General features: G+C 41.8%; 1 protein-coding gene across 1 annotated transcript; it reads right to left on the reverse strand.

Annotated features, from left to right (window-relative positions):
- Positions 1-109: 109 nt before the first annotated feature.
- LOC110177361 (uncharacterized) lies at positions 110-11,653 on the reverse strand. The gene is made up of 6 exons (XM_020944054.2): positions 11,290-11,653; positions 8,398-8,548; positions 3,907-4,982; positions 3,404-3,842; positions 1,689-3,344; positions 110-1,626 (listed from the first exon to the last, which is right to left on the reverse strand). Exons 2-6 carry the CDS (start codon positions 8,492-8,494, stop codon positions 326-328), a joined length of 4,569 nt encoding a protein of 1,522 aa, XP_020799713.2. The 5' UTR covers positions 8,495-8,548; positions 11,290-11,653; the 3' UTR covers positions 110-325.
- Positions 11,654-16,697: the final 5,044 nt, after the last annotated feature.

The following is a 16,697-nucleotide window of genomic DNA, read 5'->3' on the forward strand; positions in this document are numbered from 1 at the left end:
GTTTAAAATTAATTCTTGTAAATGTATATGTTGACTGAGCTTCCGTTTCCGGTTTCCAAATATTCTGATATGTTTTCTTCAAGCTAAGTAAACAAATACCCATTATTCCTTCGACTTTAAAGCTTTATTCATAAATTAATCGTCTTAGTAGCTAGAACATATGCAATAATTATTCGACAGTGGGGGCCTCTCCAGCCTCACTCCCCTTTTGGCTTGGTTGGGGCAGGATTGAGACCGCTGACCTGGAACTCCTCCCCCCTAAAAGTAGATCTTAAATTTGCTCTTTTTTATTTACAAATTGATTTAGATAACTCAACAACCCCTCCTACGCCTTAACTCCCAAATGGGCTTCCATGTCACTGGCAGCGAGCACAAAGATGGGCGCCGAATAGTCTACGGCCTTGTCGCCACTTAAACCGGCGCCCTTGACATAGGAGTGTACAGCCTTGGGGCCACGCCCCCTCTTAAGCATCACGTACACTACGAATACGCTGACCAGGAAGGCCGAGCTAGTGGCCATGATGAAGAGCACCAATTGGATTGACTCATCCTGAGCAGTGGCCGCCTGGGCCACAGGAACCGCGGCGCTGCGGTGCACAAAGTGGGAGCGTGTCAAGTCGGGACGGAAATGGCCACCAGCCAACCGGAAGTCGCCTGCAGCAATGGCCGTTTCAATGGCGAAGGCCAGATCCACCTTGGCTTCATTATGCAGCTCGAAGCGGACAATTGCTGAGCCATCGAAGTTCTCCTGCACGCGAAGATTCTCCACGGATTCACCGCCCAGTAGCTGCTGCAGCTCCCGCCGGATGGTATCGTAGGCATTGCGTACACTTCGCCCACTACTGTTGGTCAGGTGCAGCTCAATGGCCACGGCCTCGATGGGTACATGGCTGCAGTGCCGATCTCCGGCCCCAAAGATATGGGTGGCCTGCAGCTGATTTCCAGCGGCATCCACGCACCAGCAGCTCCTACCGTTGCACTGCAGGGGACGGAAGGAACCCGTCTCATCGCAGCTCACGGGGAAGGGAGCTGTCTCCGATAGAGCACGGCATCGGGTGGTCTTCATTTCCATGGGCTTCAGAGTGGCCTGCTCTACGGACAGCTGAGAGTCCAGCAGGGAGTTGGCCAGCTCGAGTACCCTTTCGGTGACACTCGATTCTGCTGCAGTGGCTGTGGCCGGTAGAATCCTGGCCTCCAGCTCATCAAAATTCAAATCCTCGCTGGCCACATCATTCAGTTGGGTAAGCTGGGCTATCAGCTGCTCCATCAGGGGGTCACTGACGTCGAGGTTCTTGCGGTTGCGAGCCTGACGACTGTTGCAGATGGGTTCGCTCTCCCGGGTGAGAGTTCCCTTCAGTGGAGCACCCTTCTTGTCCGCACACCAGCACACACCGGGAGATTCTTCGCCAGCGGAACCGGAAGTTGAATCGGAGGCGAAGGCTCGACTCACAATCTCCGTGTGTGATGGCCTCTTGTCTGAAAGCTGTGGCTGCTTGCCCAGACATTGAACGGGACTCCAGTGACCGGTGACAGGATCACAACGCGGCTGGAACCACACCGAGGAGTGTCCGGTGCGCTGGGCGGCCAGGCTGTTCTTCAACTTCAATCGTTCGCACTGGGTAAGCACTAGGAAGAAGAATAAAGGGTTTTAGTAAGCTATAATCACCACCAAGGGTATGGAATGTTACCTGGACACACTGAGTTACAGGCCAGTTCGTTATGGAAGAGGTTCTTGGTCTGGCAGGCTGGCGCCTCGGCATCGATGACCACGGCCAGGCACTTGTTGGCTCTGGGACTAAACCGGAAACGAGTGCTGTTTCTCTCCGACTTGGCGGTGGCCTGGCAGCCACTGTCCATGGACTCGAAGCACACATCACGGGTCTTGGAGCAACATACACCACGATTGGTCACTGGATTAAGCTGACAAGAGTGGGTGGTGGGACAGGCCTCCTGCTCGTTGTGGGGTCCGCAGCTCATGTCGAGATCGCCCTGCTGAAGAGGATTACCCTCGGGACAGACTGAAGCCCGGCGTGGCACACAGATGGGCATCTTGGGGCAGGGACTGTCCACGCACTCCACAGAGATCAGTTGACACTCCTCGTGCGGGGAGCAACTGACCTCGTTGCAGTAGTTCCTGCACTGGCAAGTGGGGCATCCATTGGCGTCCATTTGGTGGCCACTCTCGCACTGGAGGCTGCAGTTGGTCCGGGGACAGTCGAAGCTGGAGTTCTCCTGACACTTCGGCGCTGCCGGAGACTTCACCTTGGTTCCCGGCAGTATCATACCTTGGTCGTCCACACACCAGCAGTGACCATCTGGGGAGCACTGGACCTGCTCCCACTTGCCGCTCTGGGCATCACATTGCGCCACAGCCATCTGGCGAGCGGGAATTCCCAGCTCAGAGCTCTGGTGCAGTTGGATGGCTTGCAGGTGCTGGCAGGCTGTCTTCAGTTGGGGATCCACGCACTGGGTGCCACAACCATTGGAGCAGCAGCGTCGGGCTCCCTCGCAATGGGCATCCGTACGACACTCATAGGCGCAGGTATTCGCATCGAGGTTATCCGGACCTGGGGGCACCAGATACGGACACTGTCCCGGTTTTCTGGGCAGGCATGCCGGCACCGGAGGGCAGTATTCGCCCTCGCAGCTCACGTCCACCACGCGACACTCTTTGCCGGAGCCGCAGGTTACGCCCTCGCAGGGATCACGGCACTGGCAGGCCGGACAGCGGGTATCCGGATCCAGGGCAAAGCCATACTCGCAGCCCATCCGACAGGTGAGGTCCAAACACTCCAGGTCATCGCGCACATTCCGGCAGGTCTCCTCACTGACATTGAAGCCACGAGTTTGGGGTATCTCGGTACCAAAGCTATCCACACACCAGCATTGCTCCACTTCCATTTCGACGAGCTCATCCTCGTTCTCCGGCGGCCTCTTGGATGCCGAAGCCACCTTCTTGAAGTCCGTTTCGAAGAGCTGACCCAATCCCTGCTGGCGATCGGCGCCCATGTCAATCACCTTGGCACTGCGACCCATCACAGGAGCTGCCACCTGGACCTTTAGAGCACTGTCCTCCACTCGGTACAGCTTCAGGCGCTCCGTATCACGACGACTACGCTTTGAAGCACTGGGAGCAGCGCTAGCCAGCAGCATCCTCATGCGACGGATGGTATTCTCCTCGAGGATCTTGCGCTGCTCGGCGCGGGTAACACGAATCTTCTTCAGCTGACACTGGCGTCCCTCATAGTCACCATCGTTGGTGCAGCGAGGCGAGGGAACTGCCAGCTGCATGCCCTCCTCGGTGCCCTCCATGCGCTCCGAAAAGTCCCTCAGGTATTCGCACACTGTGAAAGGATCTGTGGGTTAGATGTGTTGAATCTTATTAAGGATATTCTGTACTTACTGGTCTGCTGATGTCCACCTGTTACTCCCTCGGCAGGAGTACTCTGCTCGGGCACTGGACAGCACACACTCTCCGTTTCCCTGTGAAGCTTTGTGCACTTGTATTGATCCGGACACATGATGCGGTTGCTCATGGAACGGCCCTGCTTTGACAGCGTATCCGTTTCCGGTTCGAAAAAGGCTGTGGGCTGGAAGCTGCGACCCTGACGTTCCTCGAAGCAGTACATCACCTCACCAGTTGCCGTGTCGGAGAGCGGTGTTCCCACATCACAGGGATTGGAGTAAACCAAATCAGGTTTGCACACAGGCCAGGAGGCACACAACGAGGATCCAGACTCACACAGAGGATCGGTGGCCACCTCACAGTGGGAGCCAATGGCACACTTGAAGCCCTCACAGGGCTCGGAGCACTCGCAGGTGGGACAGCCATTGTGGTCATTCTGTAAATAAAGAAGTAACAGTGATTTTAAAATTAAGATTTCATAATTCAGGATAAAACCATACCTTAAATCCATATTCACAGACGGCGGCACAGATGTTGGTGTCGCACTGCTCCATCTGGAAGCTCCTGGCATAGGAGCGACTGATCATGTTCTCCCATCCCTCGCAGTTCACATTGTTGGCGGCACCCATGGTCTCCTTGATCTTGTGTCCAGTCCGAGGGTCCACACACCAGCAGACGAGTCCATTCCGGGAGCACTGCTTGGGAGAGAACTGACCACCCGGTCCGTTGCACTCTGGGACATAGCCGCGTCCCTCGCGCTCGTTAATGGTCAGAATGTCAGCCAGAGCCTTGGCCTGGTGGCAACCCGTAATATTACCCGGCTGCTGGCAGTTGAACTGACATCCCTTGGTGAAGCAGCACTTCTCCAGGTTGCGGCACTCCAGGTCGTGGGAGCAGGGCGATCCGCACATATAGCCCGTGCGCTCCGTATACTGGCTCTGTTCCGGCGCTGGACAAATTCCAGGCTTCTGGAAGGTGAGGGCACTGGGACAGCAGACGCCATAGTCATTGCCGGACTCCACCAGGCACTGATACAGGGGCGGACACTGTGGCTTACCGGGCTCCAGGCCACACAAGAAGGGTCTCACCGTGTCATCGATGGCCAAAGGCAGTCCGGCGGGACAGAGATTTGCCAAGGATCGGGCCTTCTTGCAGGTGGGCAGCGGCGGACAAGGCTCCGATTTGCACTGCACTTCCTGCAGCTGACAGGACTGACCGCGAGGACACTCCAGTCCATCGCAAGGATCACGGCAGCGGCAAACGGAGCAGCCAGTCTCAGGATCCCGAGCGAATCCCGAGGGGCAAAACATGCGGCAGGCGGAGGCAGTACAGTGCTTGGGCTCGGAGCAACTTACTCCCGCTCGTGTCTCATTGTGACTGCCGGGCAGTTCCACTCCATACTCATCGACACACCAGCAATCGCGGCCAGCTCTCTCGTCCTGGCACTGGATGGTATCGAAGTCACCATTTTTCTGGCAGCGGGGAACCCTAACTGAAGGTCCTTCAGCTCCGGTTTGCAGGGCCTTGGCTCGTCTCGTCTCTGCCCTTCTCAGATGCTGGCAGGCCGTGAGATTGGCTGTAAGTATATAAATAATAATTCGTAATTAATTTATAAAGATTGGAGTTTATTAAGCAAGAAATCTGTCAAATTGGGCACTTAATTATAAGCAAGAAATCTGTCAAATTGAGCACTAAATTATAGAGCCAATGAAAAAGGTAATTAATTTATGAAGTTAAGTCAGAGGTCAGCTCTTGCAAAAGTATAATTTATTAATCTCTCCCAGTTAATTTTATGTGATTAAAGGTTAATTATATGACTTACGTATTTATTAATGGAAATCAATTAAAAATATGCTTAAATTACAAATTAATTAGCTTAAAATATTGATTTTTTCAAAGTTAACTTGAACCAAAGCTTACTTATGTATTCCTAACTCATTAATAGACTAAAAGTCGATATGAAATAGACACACATCTTAATATTTGTTAAAAACTTAATTAAAATATTTATTAGTAATTTAATTCACTATTATTTATTGCAGAAGTCTTTAAGAATATCAAAGTAATTTCATTTTCTTATTTATTTTCACGAGTGAGAGGGCTTGACATACTTTCGTGTTATTCAACTGCCGAATCCCAGCTAACTACAATTTCACTTTTAAAATTTTTTTTGGGACGTGACGCGTGCGTTTACCAACAAAATAAATAAAAACCCAGCGTCTATGAAAACTGCAAAATTGAAATTAAAAATACAAAATGGAATGTCCGACGGCGGCATTGCTGAAATTGTTGTTATTTGTGCCAGACATTTCCAGCTGTTGAATTGTTTCATTTGCCTAAAGCGGCTTTCCAGGGCCAACCAAGTCAGCGTTATTTGAATTCAACGCTTTGTATGCCGTGGAGGGATTCACTTGTCCACGGGGCGTATAAGCAATTCGCTTCAACTGGCCACGAACGGACGGACTGTGGATGCTCTGAGCATTCTGCTTTGGGAAGACCTAAGCCATTGTCTCGATGAACGTCTTATGCAATTAAAGCGAGTGATTACCATCCCCCCTTTTATCCCCTTCCCCCCCTACCTGTCCAGCACGCAACGTTGCCTTTGGGGTTGCGACAGCTGAGCTGAGCTTTTAGTTGCGTCAATCGCAATGCTCATTGCTGGTCACTTCCCGTGCACTTTCGATACACATTAAATGCAACATAGTCATTATGCAACTGTCAAAGGGGCACTCGGGGCATATATGTTAGGTCTGCACTGGAAAATACTAGGTTTGTGAACGACAATCTATATATTTTTCAAGTGTTTTTGAAACAAAATTGATATCTTCTTTGTTTGATTGTGTACTTTCCATAGTTTAATGCTTCGAAATGATCTAGAGCTAGAGATAGCGATATTTCATTATCTATCTTGAACTGTAATTAAATTTTAAATATTAAAAAATATTAGGTAATGTCCTGTCAAATATTTATTTAATTAAAAAATGCCTTTTCCTTGACTATATTATTTACTTATCCAGTTTCCTTCCTTACTTCTTCCTTCCTAACTTTCTGGTAAGAAAATAGAAGCTTAAACTAATTTAATATACTAATTTAAATATACATCAAATTGTTTTACATAAATAATTATAAAAATTAAGTTAAGATAAAGTCTCATTTTTATTTCGTTGTAAAACATGTCTTTATTGTAAATTGTTCGCCTTGGCAACCGTCGAGTAATCGCTGAACTTATCAACAGAGATTTCTTTTTTTTCACCGCATATCCGCCTTGGTTCATCCGAAATTTTGTATTTTTATTTTTATTTACTTTTCACTGTCTTTTTTTCTGGACTTTTCGCTAGAAATTGAATGAAAGTTTTTTTTGTCAGCGCCTCGAGCTTTAGTTGGCCATCAATTTGTGGTATTTGCTGTAAACACAACACACACATGTACAAAATGAAAATGGCTTTCGGTTTCTGTCATGAATGAAAAGAAAACAAAAACAACAAAGCAAAAGCCGTCGGGCAGCTGGCAATTAAAGCTGGCCAATGATGAATATAATCAAGCAGAAAAAATACAACAACAAAAGCAAAGTTGGCGTCATTTGGAAGCGACTTTTATTCTCTCGCCACTTTGCCACAATCAAGTTTGTCGCCTAAGTCTTTCGTTTTGGCTTCCGCTCCACGCAAGAAGCGCAAAAAAAAGAAGGCGAATAAGAAACAGAACCGTAACGAAATCGAAATCAAAGCGGCAAACTGGTACGTACCTAGGAGAATTGTCCCCCTCTCCCCCCTCCCTCACCTATCCAAGATGGCCCATTGTGAAGTGGCTGTGGAACTTAAGACTGAGACTGGGACTGGGTCTGGGTCTGGAACCTCGCCTGACCGACTGACACAGTGTCCGCCTGCAGCTGGAAACTGGCTTAGAGTTTCGACTCTCTGTCTCCCTTTTGTTCTAGCCGGGTCGGGCTCTTAACGGTTTCTGGCGTAATTTTCAGCTAAGCGCTTTTTAATGATGGCGTGCCATATTTTTCGCACCACCCAGACACACAGGCAGACCGCGTTCTACACGAATTTCCACACACGTCACGTTAATTATTGCAGGTGCAACCTGGCATTTAATGAGCCACCAAATGGTCCACATTTGCGACCATGGCGGGTTCAATGACTGCTTTTGGCAACAAACAAAAATAATAAACGGAAACAGAAGCAAAAAGTTCTGGCTTAATAAGTCATTGACTTGAAAGTTGCCTCTCAACTCTGCCAAACTTTCCAGTACACAGAAAAATAAGCACTACCAGAAGTTGGGTAATATTTTTATATATATATTACATATTATATTATATATTATATTAATTTATGTTTACTCTTAGAAGATATTAAAAGGTTCTGGGAATTTAAATAACTTTGGCTGCATGCCCAAATACATAGTTCCAAAAATAATAATATCAGAAATAACCTATCAGGTAAAGAGTCTAATATTTATTTAAAATAAATTATATAAATTAAATTATGAAAACCTACACTAAATAATTAGTTTAATTGAATACTCTATTGTAAAAGTTATTACCTACACTCATACAAATACTTTTCTATGTAACTTAAGAAAAACTAAGATAAACGTTCTAGAGTTAAGAATTCTCGCACGTCTGTGCATATAATTCCCAACTGGTTCTAACATCCCTGGAACGAAGTCACGGTTGCCGGCCTAGTCTTAGATACGTTTGATATATGTGAAATTGCAAGTCATGGTTACTTACTTACTGTTCACTTACTTACTTACCCTAAAATCAACTAACTAACTACTTAATTCAGGATTAAAATACCCTTAAATTAAAAAAGAAATTTAATTTTTTTTTTTAAATCAATTAGACCTAAACTACTAGAAATCTTTCTAATTATACGAAAAATAAACATTTAGTTTAGGAAAAGTTGTTTCCATTTTTATGAGTTTAGCTTACATAGCTATGACATACGTTCTAATATATAATATATATTTTTTTACAGTGTACTTACCATTTGATCGCTTGGCATCCGAAACCTGCAGAGCCAGCAGCAAGAGGAAGAGGCAGCCGGAGAAGAGCTTCAGCCAACGTTGATCATAGTGCGCCATGTTGGGGCATCCAAGAGTTGCCAAAAAAAAAGCGAACCAAAAGTTTCCTGTTTTCTGCAAACAAGAAAACGATAAAAGACAAGAGTGAAAGAGTGAAAGAGAGGTGCGTGAGTAATGCAGCTGCTTCGCTTTGGCTTTGACGTCACACGCGTCGCGATCCGTGAGATTCAAAAATTTTGAGCTTGGATTTCCAGCTAGACACTTTCACTATCATCGCGCTTAGTGAGCTTGCTCTGGCATACATTTGCATATGCTTTGGGGCGCGGCAAAAGAATTCAAAGCGTTTATTTTGGTTGCGATTGCGCAACATGTGAAAATGGAGAGCATTGTGGAAATGGAATCGGCCACAGGGGTCACGAACCCATCATGGATTGTCTTTGGAGTCCAACTGTCTTCGCTTTACGGGCGGGTGATTAATCTGCCTCCAAGCACTGACTCTGCTGTCGCTGCGCTTTCACTTTGGCAACAGAAAAAATAAGGCAGCAACCAGTCAACTTTATACATCATTTATTTTTATTTATTTTTTTGTCTTCTCTTCAAAATTCACTTCAGCAGCGCCTGTGCGTGTGTGAGCTTTTGCGTTTTCCGGTCCATTGAAAATGGCTCAGCTCAGGCAGAGGCGGCATTTTGGGGGGCAGCTTAATGCCACTCAGGATTTTCCCTCATTAAGACAAGTCAATTATATAATGAACCAATACGCCTCCCCCAACGTTGGTCAAAAACTGTAAAGTTTGTGTCCTAAGTCTTTTGATTATTTCCCACATAAAGCCGTTTTTATAGCGGTTTTTTTGGTGAAAACTCAGGCTGTTGAATCACTGGCCGCATTTGCAAATGAAAACCCGCCGATCCACAAAGAAATTTCAACACGGAACTACGGCGGCAAAAACCCAAAAAATAAATTCAAAAAGAAACAAAGGCAGTCAGTTTTTTTCGCTTTTTTTTGGCTATTGCATGGTTCTGGAAAAACGAGGCCAGCCTGCATGGAGCAGCATTTTCACTGCAGTCAATACGAAATGAAAGCCTGGTTACTTGAACTTGGGCCAAACTTGGGCGCGCCTGCCAAAAGATTTCACCTGGCGCATGCAAAGCTGCAAAAACAAAAAAAAAAACGCTGGAAAAACCTCAACATTTGGCTCAGCACTTGGCTTTATGGTTTGTCATTGACTGGGGGCCACGAGGAGTCAAGTGTGGCTAATGGGTTGTGGGTACTAACTAAGACTTGAGACTCAGACTAAGGCTAAGATTGAGACTGAGACTATAACTAAGGCTAAGACTGAGACTGAGGCTGAGACTGAGTCTAGGTCTGAGGCATCTTGACCCTGCCTGACATGCTTGGTTTGGCCAGCAGTTAGTAGAGTGTAAAGTTAAATGATTGGTGAAATGAGGCCACATGTGTCAGTTGAGGGCTCTGCATAACTAAAGGGATTTCATGGCAGCTTTGTGTCTTAAAGTACTTGGGTACGGAATGCCTGTAATCCGATCATGTAAGTGCTCAACCTTTAACCCAAAAATAACTGGGAAATGTATGGATTTGAATGGGCATTCAAGTTGGTTTACAATGTGCCTTTTTCTCTGAGATCCGAGTATTGTTACTGCACTTAAAAATTAAATAAACAATGCAAGAACTGCTTTGGTGCTATTTATAAAAATTAAAGATAACATTGAAGTAAGAATAAGTATATAAGTATATAACTCTTTTCTCTTACTACTTTTATGACGAACTTTTTACGCATTTTCTGCGTTTCTGTAAGCACCTTTTCAGGAACTATCTGTAATTGGATCAACGGTGCGCTCTCAACCCTTGGGAACCCAGCACTCTACATGTTCCACTTTAAAGTCCAACACATAAGTCTTTTGGTTATTTTTTGGAATTTTCCCTTGACAGGCTTGGCTTATTGCCAACATCTTTTTTCGCTGCTGCAGCTACAGTTAGCTTCAGTTAGACCACACTTGCGAAATGGTTTTTCGGCTTACACCTAACGGTTCGGCTTGGACTGGCGCAGCAGTTAATGTCGTTTCTTCTTTGGCTCACTCGTTTTTTTAGAGCCGTTTAAATTGCGCGTGTCGAACTCTTAAGGGGCTGCGACTGGAGCTCAACTGTCAGTGCCTCGCTCTGACATAATTTCGTAATGAGCTTAAAAAATATTTGCCCAGAACGCGTATTTGTTTACTCGGTTATTCCAGTTTGGAGAATCGCAAAGCGATCGCAAATGCCAATAGTTCACCTTGAGCGTACAATTAACGTTTGCACCTAAATACTACAAAGATCTATATATGATGTATGTTGATCAATGAAAATTTCATATATGTAATAAATATATTTCAAAAAAAATTATTATTTTGAACTAATAGGAAATTTGTTCTTAAATGTTTGCTTGGGGTTTGGTTTATAAAATGAGAAAATCAATATACATGGAAGAAGAGCTGGGAAAATATAAATGTAATCGATTTCAACTCGATTTTCACACACTGACATATCGAAAACTTTGATTTAAGTAAACTAATAACTTATACGGAATAACTCTCAAAACCTTTGTATTTCAATGATTTAAATTATATTTTTTTGAACCTAGTCTTGTAATAGTTTAACCCCCTTTTTTCTCTGTGTGGGTGTCGGATGTAAGACTCATTGGAATGATCGAATTGCAGCTTAATTTGCTTGCTCAAAAAATAATTGATTGTGGGCACCTTTGACACCGTTTACGAGCGACACTTAAAGTTTCTGTTTTCGGTTTTCGATTTCAATTAGCAGCAGTCTCCGCACCCAATTCCTCTATTCAAGTTGCTCAACAAACCTGTTTAATTAAGATGAGTTGCTGGTGCGGCTAATCCAATAAAAAGTGAAAACTATTTTGATTGGTATCGGTTTCGATTTCGATTTCCAGCGGTGTGCTTTAATCCAGGTGCACACAGCTGGCCGGCTCTATGAAATTTGCAATTTTCACTGAATTTCACTGGGCAGCACAACAAACACACACATAAACATATATGTATATATTTAGCAGAAAAGTCGTGCCAATTTGGGTTTTCACTCCGATCACTTCGTAAAACTCTCTCGCGGTGCAAAAAACTTTACAATTTCACGTTTCGCGGCAGCAATTTGAATTCGCGTGCAACCTCAACGGCGGGCGGTGCGCATTTGAGCTTTTGCAAGACTCCGCCGTGGCCTAGTAGTAGCGCTCCGCCGATGGTGGCTCAGGTTCGATCGAACATGTCGCGGTGCGACCGAAAAGGCCAAAACCCCAAAACAAGTCGGGCTCCAACTAACTCATTTCAAATACCCATGACGCATTCGAAGGGGGTCTGCTAGTCAAAGCTGCAAGGCCGAAAAAACGTTTTTAAATTGGTTATTCTGGGAAGACGTACACCTTAGGTACCTTTGTACTGAATACAATACAAATTAAAAATAAACATGGTTATAGTTTGGCAGGGAAAATAAGTTTTAATTAGATTTAACCTAAAATGAAAATTTAATTTGCTTGTTTAAATACGAGGTAATCCATTACAAAGTGAGCTTAGGTTTGGCTTGATTAATGTGTTAAAAAATAGACTTATGTATTAATGTATGTATATTAAATTATTATTGAAAATATATTTTGTATTTTACATTGAACATATTTATTAACATAATCGATTATTTTATGGTCCATTAAATATACATTTTATATTTGTTTTCGCTTTTAACATGGTTATATATATGTAATGATTAAATAATTAAATATTGTATTTATACAATAATGTTATTTAACTTTATACATTCGTCATACTTTTATGTTCATTGTTTATATAGTTTTATAAAAAAGGTATACAAGCCAAAATATTTTAAGAAGGCAAGGTCAACTATATAAAAATTTAATACCTTCATTTTATAAATTATAAAAAAACAGCTAATAATCAAGAATCTCCGAATATTTCTTAGAAACTTTCTCCGCTATTTCAACTTCCGCTCCAAATACACAGATTTTTGTGAAAGACAATGTTCCCAATGATTTAAATTAGGTTTTTTTGTTACGGAAATGGGTCTGGGACAAACTCAATTTTAAATGATCGGAAGTTATAAACTTAGAATTAAGAACTAGTTGCATACATATATATATATATATATATATACATACAACATATACTCGCCATGTCCGTCGGTCTCTGCTCTCCTCTCTCTTTTACTCTGGCTCCCTTTTCCTCTGTCGCATCTCCCTCTCTCTCTCTCACTGACTCTCTAGAGATATTCCTAGCTCTGGGGATATCTGTTTCTCTCCCGCTCTCACTTTCTCCTTTCTCTTTGCTCGGCGACTATAAATACAGCCGCTTCACTCGCGCGGCCCTCAGTCTGTACGTGGCCTTCCCAGTGATTACATCGATAGTGATAGTGGCTGTGATAGTGATTGCTCTTCATGACCAATGCAATTCATCTGGATGGTAATCCAGATGGGATAGGAAGAAGCTTACTTCGAAGATACCATGGAAAGCCTAATTAAAGTCATCAGGAATATAACTCAAAACTGGATGGAATTACTCTCCTGCTGTGGTAAGTCTTAACCATGACAATAATATCAAGCTATGCATTTATTTTCCAATTAATTCCCTAATTGCCATGGACCCCATTACATAATTTTAATATAAAGTGATACAGCAATTCGTATAGTCAAATTTAACATTTTAAAGTAATTAAAAATTATTTACCAATATAGCTTTTTTACCCACTTACTAGGGGCCGTCTCCATACAAAATAAGGAATACAAAATTGTAAGGCTTATTACTTCGATTTACAAATGCTTGCACATATGCACGGTATATAGGCTTACTAGGGGAAGATTAACGAATATTTAGTGGAAATTTTAATTCTTTTTAACCGTCAGATTTCGAGAAAATCGAATAACAGTGGGTGGTGTATTTGGTCTGATAGCTAAGGCGCGAACTATGAAAATGGAACCAGCAGAGAACCACTCGCTGAACCATACCATGGAACCATGTTAAAAAAAATACTAAATTAAATAAAAATAGCAAAGCGTTGAATAAAAGATTAAGAAATGTGACTGCCCAATATATGGAAAAGCCATTCAAAACAATTTGGTGGGATTTTTATCTAGTTCAGAGAAAGATTATTTAAGCATATACAACGGCGGAATGTTATGCCCCTCCCCGACGAGCAAAATCGACGCAAACTTTTACAAAATTCTTACCCCCTTAAATTAACGCGTGCAAATTTGCACGGTATCTCAAACTATAGGGACAAATATTCTATAATTATAAATTATATCTAAGCCACAGATTTTTAAAAATTAACGTCTTCTTTTTCCGATCTCATTCACAAACACTGGCTTCAAATCGATAGGGGCGCCTCCCACACCGTATCGATGAATAGCCCGTCAGAAAATATTCCTATTCACCATTTAAGCAATTGTATAAAATATGCATGTCCCATGAATGGAATTGACATTCCAAGCATTTTGGTAGATGTTTCATCAAAATCCGTTAAGCCGTTCAAGAGAAAACATCACTTTTTCATTTATTTCCATAAATGCTCCTTCGAAGAATAAATGTACATATCTGGCAGCACTGTCTGCTTAAAATTAATCAATTTCATTTAAACTTTATTAAAAAAAGCTTATGCAAAATGAAGATCGTATCATTAACGGGATCGCAATTCTGAACATTTTGATCCACGTTTCGTCAAAATCCGTTCAGTCGTTAATGAGAAATTCCGATTTTTCATTTATTGCCGTAAATGTATGTACATATGTATGTATGTATGTGTGCATGTTTGACGAAGAATATTAAATAAAAGAATGTTATTTAAACTTAATGGTAGGACGTATGTATGCAAAATGAATAACCGGCACTGTAGTTCTGAATATTTTAATCCATTATATACTGGTAAAAGTGTATAGATGACTAAGTGGAAAGTTTTATTTAGATAGCTTTAAATATGAGGGTCTAGTTTCCATATAATTGGACTGACAGACAGACAGACATAGCTAGATCGACTATGCTGTTGATGCTGATCAAGAATATATATACTTTATATGGTCGAAAATAATTTATTCACTGCGTTGCAAATTTTTGACCTGAAATCATATGACAAGGCAAGGGCATTGGAGCCATAGATTTGAGAAGCAAATTTTCGAAATAACATTTAATAGTCTGCCCAATAAATGATATCGTTTTTCTAAGCAATTCGGTAGGTGTTTCATCAAAATCCGTTCAGTAGTTTGGGAGAAATTAACATTTGAATTACTAATTTATATACTAAGAAGGCATGACTGTGCACCCCTGGTACCCAACTGCTAAAAATGAAAAAGTCAAATTTCTCATTAACGACTGAACGGATATTGATGAAACATAGATCAAAATGTCCAGTACTACGATGCCGTTTATGGGAAAGTCTTCCTTTTGCATAAGCTTTACCATAAAGTTCAAATCAACTTTCTTGGTATTTACGCAGGCAGGGCTGCGGGATATATTATTTATGGAAATAAATGAAAAAGTCGGGATTTCTTATGAACGACTGAACGGATTTTGACGAAACGAGGATCAAAATGTTTAGAATTGCGATCCCGTTAATGGTACGATCTTCATTTTGCATAACTTTTTTAATAAAGTGTAAATAAAATTGATTTAATTTTTGGCAAACAGTGCTGCCAGATACATTTATTCTTCGAAGGAGCATTTATGGAAATAACTGAAAAAGTGTTGTTTTCTCTTGAACGGCTGAACGGATTTTGATGAAACAGCTACCAAAATGCTTGGAATGTCAATTCCAGTCATGGGGCATGCATATTTTATACAATTGTTTTAACGGTCAACAGGAATATTTTCTGACGGGCTATTCATCGATAGGGTGTGGGAGGCGCCCCTATCGATATGAAGCCAGTGCTTGTGAATGAAATCGGAAATAGAAAACGTTAATTTTTAAAAATCTGTGGGTTAGATTAAATTATAAATTATAGAATATTTGTTTGCAAGCGTTCATTTAAGGGCGTAAGATTTTTGTAAAAGTTAGGGTCGATTTTGCTTGTCGGGGAGGGGCATAACATTCCGCCGAGGTATATACTAAAATAATCTAAAAGAACGAAATAGGTAATTTTCCCTGATTTAGATGAAATTCCACCAAATTGTTCTGATGGGCTTTACATATATTGGGCAGTCACATTTCTTAATGTTTTATTCAACAATTTGCTATAGTATTTTAAATTAGTATTTTTCTTAACATGGTTATGGTCTGGTTCAGCAAGTGGTTCTCTGCTGGTTCCATTTTCATAGTTCGCGCCTTAGCTATCAGACCAAATGCACCACCCACTGTTATTCGATTTTCTCGAAATCTGACGGTTAAAAACAATTGAAATTTTCACTAAATATTCGCTAATCTTTCTCTAGTAAGCCTATTTACCGTGCATATGTACACGCGTTATTAAGTCGAAGTAATAAGCCTTACAATTTTAGTCTCCTTATTTTGTATGGGGCCGACCCCGAGCTTAGACCACTGTTATGCTATTTGCTCAAAAACTGACGGTTTGAAGGAATTAAAACTTGGTAGGGTAAAACTACGATAAATGTCCATTACTTTGACATATCGGGTATTGCTGCACGCATTTGATTAGCCGATATATTTAGAATTCCGTGAATTCACATTTTCACATGCTTTTTTTTAAATATATCCAAATGTCAAATACTTTCAAACGCAGTAAAAAACAATAGTAAAAGTTGATCAGAATCAATAGCCGGAGCCGAACCAGCTATATCCTGATAAAATAAAATTTTCAAAATTTTCAAACATTTTTTAATGGGTTACATCATTAAAATTGTCAAAATTTGATCAAAAATATAATTTTTAAAACTGAAAAACTCAATATGCCAATTTGTTAACATTATGAAAACTAGCATTGATAAGGTTTCCGAATTGAAATCAGTTCATTTTTGGCTTAGTTATGATATTTAAAAAGCTTTAGTTTACACAAAAAAAATTAGCATATAAAAAAATAGATTTTATATTCCTAGAATACATATATTTTAAATATTGTTGGAAGGAAAAAAATCCTGTGATTGCCATATGTCATATATATTTTGATTAACTCTCAAAATCTTTACCAATAAATAATAAAACATTTGATAAATGTAAGCTTCTGAATAAAATAATATAAATAGTAATATATATATATACACATATAATGTAATGTTTGAACTGTAACATTAACAAAAAATGTAT

Source organism: Drosophila serrata, unplaced genomic scaffold (assembly GCF_035046125.1).
Source record: "Drosophila serrata isolate PLE 108 unplaced genomic scaffold, ASM3504612v1 contig_295, whole genome shotgun sequence".
In the NCBI taxonomy this organism is placed as follows: domain Eukaryota; kingdom Metazoa; phylum Arthropoda; class Insecta; order Diptera; family Drosophilidae; genus Drosophila; species Drosophila serrata.